This window comes from Talpa occidentalis, unplaced genomic scaffold (assembly GCF_014898055.3).
Source record: "Talpa occidentalis isolate TD23 unplaced genomic scaffold, MPIMG_talOcc4v2.1 talOcc4.5, whole genome shotgun sequence".
Classification (NCBI taxonomy): Eukaryota; Metazoa; Chordata; class Mammalia; order Eulipotyphla; family Talpidae; genus Talpa; species Talpa occidentalis.
Genome location: NW_023604861.1, coordinates 124,220,618 through 124,233,349, shown reverse-complemented (window position 1 = coordinate 124,233,349; position 12,732 = coordinate 124,220,618). Strand labels below are relative to the sequence as shown.

General features: G+C 47.2%; 1 protein-coding gene across 1 annotated transcript in view; it reads left to right on the top strand.

Moving 5' to 3' along the window:
* Positions 1-8,368, top strand: part of PLB1 (phospholipase B1) — a 115,727-nt gene extending 107,359 nt beyond the window's left edge. Inside the window, exons 59-60 of the mRNA XM_054701244.1 lie at positions 7,672-7,804; positions 8,353-8,368. Of these exons, the coding sequence (XP_054557219.1) occupies positions 7,672-7,804; positions 8,353-8,360 (141 nt within the window). The 3' untranslated portion in view covers positions 8,361-8,368. The remainder of the gene's footprint in view (positions 1-7,671; positions 7,805-8,352) is intronic.
* The last annotated feature ends 4,364 nt before the right edge of the window (positions 8,369-12,732 follow it).

Below are 12,732 nucleotides of genomic sequence, written 5' to 3'. Positions count from 1 at the left end.
TCATCTATTTTTGGGCATTTGGGTTGTTTCCAAAGCTTAGCTATTGCAAACAGTCAAAGCACTTTTTTTTAAAGACATTCTCATTTGATCCTTACCACAAACTTGGAAGATATGCAAAGTACAGTATTTTTAAGAAAAAATATCCCAAACTTGGAAAGGCAGGAGAGGAACCATTGTCTTCTCAATATTATTTACAAGCTCAGCTAAGAAATATAGTTATTGGACCTCCCTGGTGGTGCAAGGAGTTTAGACACAGCACTGTGAAGCTATCTTCAGCCACTGAAGCACGAGTTCGATCCCAGCCAGGGAGCTACCCACATGGTACAGACCTCTCCTGACTTGCCCGCTGCTCCCCTCAGCAGTGTACTTCAGTCAATCTGCCTGTTCTGTTCCCCACTCTGTCTCTAATGAATCCTCTCCCCCACCTCTGGCCTGTACTCCAGTTCTTGTATGCATAAATGAATAACTCTAAAACAAAAAGAAATATACAGTTATCTAAAATGCAGGGAGTTTGACTTTGTACTACCTGAATCAAGCCCAGATTCTGTAAAGTCATGCTGACTATAGATTCCTTACTGGCAACAAAGATAACCTCAAGATTACAGTTTTATCACCCTTTAACATTAACTATTTTGCAACATTTCAGCATTCCTTTAACTAATAATGCAAATTTCCGACAAACTCTCCTTTGCCAGATTTAATCATCCTAATGATTTCTTCATTAATTACTGAGCGAAAGGCTGCATTTGTATGAGAATGCTTTTGACTTTTTAAAAATCAAGAATGATTTTTAACATAACTAGGGAGAAAACAAATTTCCAAAAGACAATATATAAAACCTTAGGCTATGTTACTCAAACCTAGTAAAGTTGAAAAAGTGGGAACTCACAATCCACTAATTCCATCCCTGGGTTATAGTTCCCAAAGAAAACTTAGCAAATGTGTCAGTCTAGGGAGCTGGTGCCAGGATATCCATGGCAGCATTGGCCATAAAAAAAAATGAAATTGGAAAGTGAGATCAACGTCCATCAATAGTGAGCTGGGAAACAACACATAGGGCAAAGAACTGTGCATCCCGGAATGTGAATAACTATGGCTGCATTCCCTAACTTGGGTGAACCTTACACAAAAATTGAGTGAAAAAGAGTTTTGCAAAGAATGCATGTAATGTGATTTCATTTAAATATGGAGGCAGATGGTGAAACGAGTAAAGGAAATCAATGTAACTATTACTACAAACCAATAAAGTCGGTCCCTTTGAGAGGAAGGGAGAGTTGTGATGGAGAGGGCCTCTATGGAGGGTTCCTTGACATGGGTGGTGGTTTCATAAGATCTTGTTTGATTCTCTTTTACAGAACAACTGAGGGCTGAATCCCAGGTTCCCACACTCAGGCATATAGGGTGGCCACATTGCATGATCTGACTCTTTCTGAACATTATTAAATTCCACCTGGAATTGTCTGTCTGTATTGCTATCCCAAAAGTCCTATGAAAGAGGCAGATGGTGCAGCCTTCTTGGAGGTATTATTTGGGGTAGGCACTCAGTCTGGAGAATATCTCAGGGTCTAGAAGACAACAGAGGGCAGGATCTAGTTTCCAAATCATTTGGGAGGAAGCTGCTTTCTCTGCCCACTCTGCCAGGGGACCCTGCATTATAACAGTCTATTTGAGGTCACATTTCTAAGTTTGATTTAAAAGGTTGAAGTAGTCCTGGGACATACTGCAACTACAGCTGGAACAAGTCGCCCCACTAAGTGCCCTGTAGGGTGACCCCATTCTGGCCTAGACACAGGACTGGCTATATTACTTATAGGGTATAATACAAAATTAAAATGAGGCACCCTGTTGAAAAATTAAGAATTTTTAGACAGCAATAACATCATTAATCCAAGCATGAGTTGCTTCAGAGCAGGGGCCCTGTGTGACTCTCAGGTCACATAGCCATGAAGCTGGCCTGCCTAGAACCTGCAGGTGACAGGCCATCACTGCACCCCATCCTGTCTGTGGTGAGGTGGCCAAGGGGCATCAGTCCCCAGAGAGAAGGGTGCCCTGGGCCCTGTGATTGTGCGTAGAATGCCTTGTGCACAGGGACAGCTGGTTTTTTCCACTTGCTGGAAAACTAGCTCAGAGCCCATCTCCTGTGACCAGTGGATCAATGATAACATCACCATGGTGGAGACTCAATTTTGACCTTTCTTTTTCAGTTCTATTTTCGTAACTCCTTTTACATAGCAGAACATATGATCAGTATCTCTGCAGGTCTGAAACACTCTGGGAGACAAGAGATTCTAAATGGTCCCTGGAATTCAGGTCCCCAGGGCAGCCCTCCTTCTAGAAGATGGAACAGGTCCCTATGAAAGCCCAGCACTAGCATGGCCATTGCATAGGTTTTCCATGCTATCTGAAAATAGAACATCCCTATTTGATATGATTTGGTAGATTATTTTTGGGGAATTGGGGAACACACAAAAATTTTCCCATTTAAATTAATGGTAATAGTGTCCCCAATTTAGAAACTAGATTACTATCCCAGTTACTATACACAAAAATTAATTCAAAATGGATTGAAGACTTGGATGTAAGACCTGAAACTATAAAATACATAGAAGAAAGCATAAGCAATGTACTTCTTGACACTGGCTTTAGACAGGTCTTTGGGGAGGTCATTCCCCCCAAAAAATGGAAACAAAATCAAAAACAAATAGGAGCACATCAAACAAAATCTGCACAGTGAAAGAAACTATCATCAAAATTAAAAAGGCATCATGCTGAATGGAAGAGGCAATTTGCACCTCACACATGTGACAAGGGGTTAATACCCAGAATATACAAGAAACTCAACTCCATAAAAGCAAACAACCTGTTTAAAAAATGGACAGAGAATCTGAATAGATGCTTCTCCAAAGACATGCAAATTCCTTGCCAACGAATAAAGAAAGAGAAAGCTCACACCCAAGCAGTGAAATGTGGGTATAGACAGAGAGAAAATAGAAGAAAGCAAGGGAGAGAAGTTTTGAGGAGAACAAGTAGGTGCATTCCGAGGGTGGAGAAAGAACAGAAGAGGTAGGAAAAGAAAGAAAAGAAGGTGAGATTAAAGATACAGAACACAGGAAAGTCCACGTGATGCCAGTCTTGCGGGGGATTGAGTTATTTCCAGAGGGAAGCCGTAAGCCCAGGTTTAAACTCTGCAAAAGGCAACAAAACACTCTCCCCAAGAGAAGAGGGAGCAGGCAGAAGGAGCAAGGTCAAGCAGGACAGCCTGAGGTCAAGAAGAATAGGGGAGCTCGCTAGTTGTGTCGTCTTGGACAAGCTATTTTCTCAGCTGTAAAATGGAGATTTTAAACAGACCCTGTTTTATACCCTAACTCTTACACATTGCCCACTATAGATGTGTTTTATCTTTTCTAGAAGTCCACATAAGTGGCATTGTAAAGAAAGCACTCTTTGATATCTGGCTTCTTTGATTTTTTTTCTTATTCATATATGTTGTGATTCTTTTTCCCTGTGTTTTTCTTCACTGCTGAGCTATATTCCATTAGGTTGCTATATTATCCCACTCACCTGTAGCTGGACATTTCTGCAGTTCCCTACTTTGGACTATGATGACAAAACTACTGTCAACGTTATACACGAGTCTATGTAAACATATTCCTCTCTATCATATCAATACCTAGAAATGAGGTTGCCAGGTGACAGATGAGGGTTCATTTAACTTTAGCAGAAACTGCCAACCTGCTTTCCAAAGATTGTTGTACCATCTTGCATGCCAATCAATATAGAAGGATTCCAGTTATTCCACACCCTTGCCAGCACTTAGTATTGTTTATCTTTTTAATTCAAGAGCACAGTTTTTTAAGTCAGACAGATTTTGATTCTAGCTCTACTATCTGGTAACCCCATAACCTTGAATAAGTCATCTAATCTCATCGAGTCCAGTTTCATATTGAAAATTATACCTGCATATAATAGTTTATGTGGCAAATGAAAATTATTGTTTAGCATATCCAATTACATGCAAGTCATATATATTCACTCTCAATTCTGAAGATGAATTTGAAGTTAGTATGTGTTTGTAAAAAAATTACCTGAAATTAAGGAGTGCCTGCTGCCTATGGGTTCCCTACAGGTGATGCTCAGGATCAGCCGTATCAGTAGTTCTGCCTGCACACCTGCCCCAGGTAGAGAGAGGAGCTGCTAACCTTCCAAACCTTAGTGTTTACACTTAGCTGGGGGTTCTCTTTCTCAGCACTATGAAACTAGCAGCAGCCACTGAAGCACGAGTTCGGTCCCTGGCCAGGGAGGTGACCCACATGGTGCAGCAGACCTCTCCTGCCTTGCCCGCTACTCCCCTCAGCAGTGTATTTCAGTAGATCTGCCTGTTCTGATCCCCACTCTGTCCCTGGTAAATCCTCTTACCTTCCCCCACCCTTCATCTCTGGCCTACACCCCAGCTCTTGTGTGCATAAATAAGGCCTTTTTTTTTTTTAAATCCTCCAGGTAATTCTGACGTACATCCAAGTTCAAAAATCACTATACTAGCCCAATCGCCGTGAAGGACCTTTCCATACAAAGGGGTTAGGATCAGAGTGGGAGAAACAGGGACAGCAAAGATTCCAGACACAAAACAGAGTGTTGCCGAATCCAGCCCAGGAGGCTGCCACACAGGGGACGAGACTGATCCACAGGGTCTAGCCCCTCCTCTCCCCCCAACTCTGTCCCTCTTCCTGGTCATTGGGGTAACAAGCTGGGCACCTTCTATCCTGGTGGTCAGAGGAAGTCTGGGGTCCTCAGGCTTTGTCAACCTTTTATTCTGATTTTTTAGTATATTTGGCATATGGACAGCCAAGCCCAGTGTACAAGACATCAAACACCGGCTTCAAATATATTTGATCGCAATAATCAAACTTTAAGAAGGCCTAGAGAACAAAAAACTGAAAGGAAACGTGTCAAAGACGAAACGGGGGCAAACCTTCACATCACGCTGCTGCTTTATTCAGGGATCTGCCTCTAACCGGCCTTCTTCAGCACACTCCTGAGGAGGAAGGCGCCAGGGCCTCAGTGTGGGGAGCACATAGTCTTCCAGGTGCAGCTGCTGGCCCAGCTGAGTTTCCCAAAATGTATTCCAGGAGATGTTAAGATGTGTATTGGGGGGAGTCAGGGGTCCAAAAAGTTTGGAAATTTTAGCTTTCTCTTACTCTCCCTGGAAATCTGCTTTGCATATTTGCATATTAAAGGTGCCGAAGCCTCCTGTAATTGAGGAGCCTGTTTAACTGTATTTGACCCAGTATGTTCCATTTTTTTGGGACACAGACCCTTCCCTCTTAATCCAGAGAAGCCCAATGGGGAACAGAGTTCTGCACAATGTCAGCTGGAGAAACCACTTCTACAGAAAAGGCCTGTGGGCCACTTCCTTGCTCTCCTGCCCCACCCAGGCCAGCTTGCTTTCCCCTGGGTGGAACCTTACCACCCTAAACACTTAAAGCTGGCTCTATCTTGGACAGCAGTCTAAAGGCAGTCTCTGCCTTCTGCAGCCTGGCTAGTGTCAGGCTCCATTCTTGGTATTCTTGGTCTCTTGCCCAGACACGCTTTTTTTTGGTCCAGACTCTGTGGCCAGACAGGAACCTTTGGTTAATTCTCCTCTGGGCCTGGGTTCTTAAAACCCAGACTCTTGGACTAACCTGCCTCCTGCCCCTGGCTCTTTGAGAGCTCAACCTAGCCTGCCAGTGGCACACCTTTACCCGCTGCTCCCCACATTAGCCACTTCTGGGTGTGGCCTCGTCTGCTGGTTTCCAGTGCCTGTGCCTTTCCCACCTAGAAGCATTCCTGCCCCTCCCCTGGGTGTTCCCTGTCCTGGGCTCACTCAGATACCATCTCTACTCTCAGAGTACTGTGTTGGTTTACTATCAGGTGTTTTTCTAAAGAGTTACATATTTTGATAATGAAATCAGGAATGACAGCTGCTGATCCCCAACCTGCCAGGACTTGAGCAGAGCACCCCATCCCAAATCTCTGCTGGCTGGTGACACTGTGTCCAGGGCAGGTGACCACAACAGGGATAGCCTGTGTCCAGATGAACACCCAAACCAGGGCAGACCATTCATGTTCTGGACCTGGCACTGTGACCTTGAGTCCCGTAAACTCTTTGAGCCTCGATTTTCTCAGCTGTAAATGAGAAGGATGATACTTGCCCTGCCTACCTTAAGAGGAGGCGTTAGGAGGATTAAGATGAAATAAAGTATCATAAGCTCTTTGACAGTGCACAATGCCAAAACAATGCGAGGCATTTATTATCTGTATTTTATGACTTAGCGTCTCTCTGCCCACATCATAGGTTCAGCTAGAGGTGGGGGGAGGGAGCTGCTTATTTCTTGAGTACCTAAGTGTCTTTTAGAGGTTGGCTCTACAAAGTTATGCAGTGACATGACAGACCACTTCCCCCTGGTCCCCCTTGAGTGACGTGAGCCACGCAGCCTGCTGCTTTGGCACAGCCATAAACCAGATCTTAACCACTGGACCCAGGGAGGCCTGAGCTCCTTCTCTGGCTGCATCTGCACTGTGCCCAGGGTAGGGTGCAGCCACACCTCTCCACAGGGCAGGCTCTCTCTGCCAGGGTAAAAGCCACAGGCCTAACAAGGAGACCCGGTGTCTCCACCATAAAATCCTGAAAAGTATAGGGCTTAGGGAGTTTCTGGGTGAGTGAACATATCCATACTGGGAGGGTGATGCACCCCAACTCCACAGGCACAAAAACTGACGTTTGGGACCCTTGCAGACCTCACCCTGTGTCTCTTCACCTGGCTATTCATCTGTGTCCGTGATCATATCCTTTAATAAATTGGTCAGTGTACATGTGGTCCTGGATTCTATGAGCAACTCAAGTGAATTAATCAAACCTAAGGGTGGGCATGTGGCTTTGGGACCTCAGAGCTATAACAGGTTAGTGAGAAGCACAAGTGACAATCTAGGCTTGTGATTGGCTTCTGGATTACTGGAGGGGTGGGGGGAGGGGAAGTCTTAGTGGACTCTGGGAAGACAGTGTCAGTGTTCAGTTAAATTATAGGACACCCAACTGATGTCCCAGAGAATTGCTTGATGTGGGAGAAGCATTTGGTAACCAGAAGTGGAATGTTCTTTCTGTGCAGTGAGGAAGACGCATTTTGGGCAGAAAGATGTAATGGAAGGAACAGGTCCTTTTCCCTACCTGGGGAGGGAACGTTGTGGGTTCTTCTATGTAGAGACCTATTACACAGGTTGAAGTGGCAGCACTGTATAAACCACCAAAGCAACATACAACTGCATGAGCATGAGCTGGAGGGGACAGAAAGGGTGGTGGAGGGTGGCACAGGAGAGGCAGGGCAGTGGAGGTAGCATAATGCTGGTAGAGGCAGCGGTGAGGGCAGGCATGTGGAGCTGGATTGGATTCCAGAGGACAGTAATTGGGTCTGTCCAAACATCACACAAACATGTCCATGCAAGAACTTCAAAGAGCCAAACACCAGCAAAGACCCCTAACAAAATGGTCCTTGGTCTCACATGCCCCTGGGGTACTAGTGACTAGCTCTGTGAGCCACAAGGCTCTCTGTGGCAGGGAGGTCTCAGGGCACGAGCACAGGGGGCATGTCGGCTGGGGACGCACAGCTCTTCACTTGCTTTCTCTTTTGCCTGGTTCAGGGTCCCCAGACTACAGATGTCAGCCAGCCAACCTACAAGCTCTTGCTTCCTGGGGAAGTGCCTCTGCTTCTCCGATCTCCTCCGACTGAGGCCTGTGTAGGATGCAGTACTTCAGACCTCACACGGATGCCAGGTCAGTGGGTGGAAGACAGGCTCACTCTTAGGAGAGAGAAAGAGCTCGGCCACTCAAAGTGGGGCTGAGGACTAGAGGTGTCGGCATCATCTGGGAGCCGGTCAGACATGCAGTCTGAGGCCCCGGCCCAGACCTGCTGAATCAGAACCAGAATCTACATTTTCATAAGATTCTCAGGAGATTCATGTGAGATTTCTTTTTTTGGTGAGGGCTGGGGGTGTTAGCAATGCTGCATTCCTTCTGGAGGTCCTGGGGAAGAACCTATTTCCTTGCCTTTTGCAACTTGGAAGAGGCCACTTCTACCTCTTAACTCTAGACCCCTTGCTCCACCTTCAAGCACAGAAGCATTAATATTTTTTTAAAAAAATTAATAGTGACCTATATCTGGACTTAAGAGTTTTTCCTTGATCCCTGGTATTTTTATTTTCAATTAAATTTTCATTCCTGTTCATTCAACTTGTTTACTATGCACCTGCTGGCCCTGGGGCTAAGGCAGTGACCTCCACCACACAGTCTAGGTCCTGAACTGGTTAGGGTATGTCTTCCAGAGGACTAGAAACGAAGGTTATGGTCATAGCCAGTCTTCTGGGGCAGCACGCAAGAAGATACCCACAGCACTGTGACACCGTTCCCTTGCACACCTCACCTGACTGTGGACAGCAGAGCACAGCAAGTGGCTATGACTGCAGGTACTGGAATCAGGACTTGGCATACAGTAGGGACATACTCTGTGCACATAAAACTGAATTACTCAACTGTGCTTAATTGCCCCTCCTTCCTCCTCATCTTCTCCCTTCCTCCCGTTTTCTCCTCCAGAATATTCTATCTCTAAGAGGCCACCTTTATGCTTTTGTACCATTTTTTTTTCCTTGCCTTCCAAAATCCTTGATGTGCGTTTAACCAGTAAGTGCAGCAAAACCAACCGGGGTTCCCACAGCTCTTAAGGGTTTCGGTTTTGAGCCAGAATGCCGTCCACGTCACATCCCCTGACACGCAGCACTTAGGAACATCTCTATCTTGTAACAAGACTCTTTCTTTTGAACACTCTTTAGCTCAAGTGCATAGTTGGGGCAAGCCAATCACCCACCCACAGGCGCCAGGACGCTGGGACGCCTCCAGTCACCCCACTCGCGGAAGATTAAATACAGCTGTAATGCTCTCCGTGCCAGGCAGCCGCGCAGCTGGATGACATTTTGAAGGTCCAAGGGGCCTCCCCTTTTCTGCTGAACAGCAAACACAGCTCAAACTCCAGGGGGGTACAGGGAATGTGGAGCAAGCAGGCCTATTTGAAGCAGTATAATTCAAAGTCATATCTTGGCTATGAGGCAGGAATTTTTGAAATGCTACAGAAAGGAAGAAAGCACTGGGAAGGTCCAAAGTGGTGGCACAGAACAGATCACCTGTCCAGGCACCTGAGTCCACACCCAGCCTGGGTCTCCCCAACTTGCAAGCGGAGCTAGACTCCTTGTCAATGAGGCCCATACCTCAACCTTCCCTGTAATTGTGATGGATATTATGTGATTCCATGCCCAGAGGACTGAACTTGATCTCTAGGATAGAATATCTGGCATAGAAGCTCTCTTACCAGAAGAACAACATTTGCCTCTGGCTTTGCAAGAGAAAGAAATCTAGACAAACTTCCTCTCCCAAGCCCTTGTTTACAGCAAAGCTGACATGGACAGGCTGATGTGTGTTTACCCGAGGCACTTGGGTTTTCAAAATACAGAGGGGTTCAAGCCCTGTGCATGTATGTGGGCTCGGAGGGGGAGCTGGAGAGCAGAGGGGAGTTAAAGATTCAGGGCTTCCTCTCTGGATGAAGTAGTTGCTTCCCCACCTGAAAGCTCATGGCTGCATTATTTGTGAGGAAGGCCTGATGGATCCCATTTTAGAAATGAGGAAAGTGAAGCTCAGTGAGATGAAAAGAAACTCCCTCGAAATACCCAGATTCTCTGAGCAAAACCAGGATTCAGAACCTTTACAACCACTGTGCTCAGGAAGTCAGCGAAATTCTAGAACCTCCCCGCCGGTCCCAGAGAGGACAGGAGAAGAGCCAAGCCAGTGGAAAGTAGACTTGTAATTAAAGCTTGGAAAATCCATGACATCCTTGGAAACTATCTTGCTGACCCTTCTTCACCCCATGCTGTTTCCCAGCAATGGAATTGGAGCACTGGTTCCTACAGGCCCCAACACCTTTCCCCGCCCTGAGCCAATCCTGGCAGGTGTGTCCGCCTCTCACACACCAGCTGCAGCCACTAGAATTACCCTTCCCACCTCACAGCTGTTGCAACAGACACCCACGCATCCACCAACCTTTTTACACCACACTGTCACATCCCCGGCTCTCGGGGAGCTCCTGCTTCTAGGCCTGGGGCCCCTACCTCTTTGGCTGCCCCCTCTCTGAAGCCTTGCCTTGAGCCTGGTTCACTTAGCCTGATGGCTAGGTGATGGGCTAGGTGAAGGCTAGGTGATGAACGCCCATCACCATATCTGATGGGCTTTCAGTTGGCCACCACCCTCCTACCCTTGCTTCACACCCATGTCAAGAGACTCCCCTTTCTGTGTCCCACCCTTGGACCCAAGCAAACTCTCGCCCTTTGTCAAACCTAATCACTGATGTAGACACGGTCACTCTTTGGCTACCTCCCCCAGAATCCAACTCCACAAATGGGTCACCCTGCCCACCCCCCAACCCCACCCCCACCTTCCCAGTATCTGCCTCTTCCCCACCCCCAGAACTAAGATCCCAGCCTGCTTCCAGCCCAACCCAGCTGTTCACAGGTGCAGACAGTGACGGCGACATGCATGCATTCTTTAGCATCAATGTGTAAAACACGTAGGAGAGAACTTGCACTGTCTAACGGTCAACATGGAGTGGCAGGAGTTAGTCACAGCACTGGGGCAATTAATGATTTCTCACCAATAACTTCATAAAATGATTTATTGATTTTGACATGCTGCATCTCACCCGAGCACTCGAGTCCCTGACATGTTACACCAGTATCCCATGCATCCTCCTGCGGCTGCGACGACAAAGCACAGAAGGCAGAGACGTGACAGGGAAGCTGGACGCCCAATCAAGCCGACAGCGCCTGTGGCCTAATACCCAATGGCACCCTCTTGGAGGCAGACCAGACAGCCACGCATGGTGCTGGAAATGGGGAATGAGCAGGACAAGGGACACCGGGCACACTAACACATGGAGATCTCAAATTGCTCATCCACATGGTTTGCTCATGCAAGGCCCTCTTGAAGGACATGGCCATGCAAAAGAACAGCCTAGAATCTTTGGCCTGGACCCAAGAGCACAAGAGAAGCTGACCAAGAAGGTAGCCTCTGCTCTAGGCTGGCTGCACTTCAGGTTTGCCCGAAAGGCCTGCCTATCCCGGCTGGCTGCCCCACCCTTCTGGCAGGCCCCATTTTCATGGCCCCTCCTCTCGGTGGACCTTCTCCTCCCAGGAAGCAATGTGCAGTGGAAAGAAACCTCTTAAAAGCCAACACCCCTGACAAGCCAGGACACACCTCAGCAGCCTCCCCATGACGTTTACTGCAGGCCAGGGACGCTGCACTTTCAACTTTCTCTGGAGCCAGAGCCAGAGCTCTGTTTCTCAGCATCACCTGGAGGCCTTGTTAAACACAGACCGCTGGCATCTACCTAATTTAGTAGCCCGGGAGGGGTGGGGCAAGGCAGGGTGGGGTGGGGGTAGTCTAAGAATTTGCAAATCTAACATTTTCCCTGGGATGCTGAGGCTGTGGTTTCAGGACCACCTCTGGAGACCCGCTAGGAGCCTAGTGAATGCAGAGCGTGCTCTGAGTCACTGCAAGGCACAGGGACTGCTTCCCCATCCCACTGGGCCTGCCTATCCCGAGCCAGAGATGGGACTAGCCAGGAAGACACATAAACGACTCTATTCTCTTGTCCCATATAAGACGTTGTTCTTCCTGAGCCACAGTCTGGCTCTACTATTACTCTGGAGTTCCTGCTTGCTGGGGGCAATCAACGATTAAAAGAGGCACTTAGGGCACTTTAACAACACACCAAGTGGGACAGGGCCCAAGACAAACTTCTTACTGAAATCCAAGCAGCTGTAGATTCCAGCTTCTAGGTCTCCCTGTGTGCCTACAGGGCTGTGATTGACAGGGGCCAGACGGCCTCCTGGGGAGGGCTTGCTCTCAAGTTCCTCTTAGGGCCTCCCCCAAGTTGTGGCTTCCTCCCAGACAGCAGACTTCTGGGACTTCTTTCATTTACAAAGCAAAAGAAACCTGGAGCTCCCTGCACTGAGGCAGCAGGAGTCAGCATCAGCTCTGGCCTCCCACTTTCTCCAGACAAGGACATGGGCTTGGATTGAAAGCAGGCAGGCTCCAGGCTGTTGGTCACTCCCCAAATATGCGACCTCAAGGAGTCTCTCTGCATCTGGTTTTTTTTTTTTTTTTCTCTCAAGGGAAATAAATCTGTCCTAATTCATCAGTTTATCCCATTTTAAAGGACATGATTATTTTCCCAAAAGCTGTAGTTTCCCCCTCTTCTGTGACACTTTCTGAGCCCCTCCTTCCTATTGTATTTTTTTCCTATGCTATCTGTTATTCATCACACACTTGTTGAGCTCCTTCTCCTCACCAAACACTGCACCAAATACCGGACTCCAAAAATGAAGCAGATTCTTGGCCTCACCAGGCTCTCAGCCTGGTGGGAGTGATAGCAAGTATCCAGCACTCCCACTTTATTGGGATGGTTAATAAAAAGGTACACAGAGGGCTGTCTTAAGCAGAGATGATCCCCCACCCCACCAGACAGTTAGTTCCTACCCAATATTTATTCCCCCTTCTTTCTTAGCAACAGAACTCCCAATTTTTAGGTTAACATAAGGCCACCCAGAATGAAGATGAAATTTTCCATCTGCCCAGGCAGCTAAATGTGATTATATGACCAA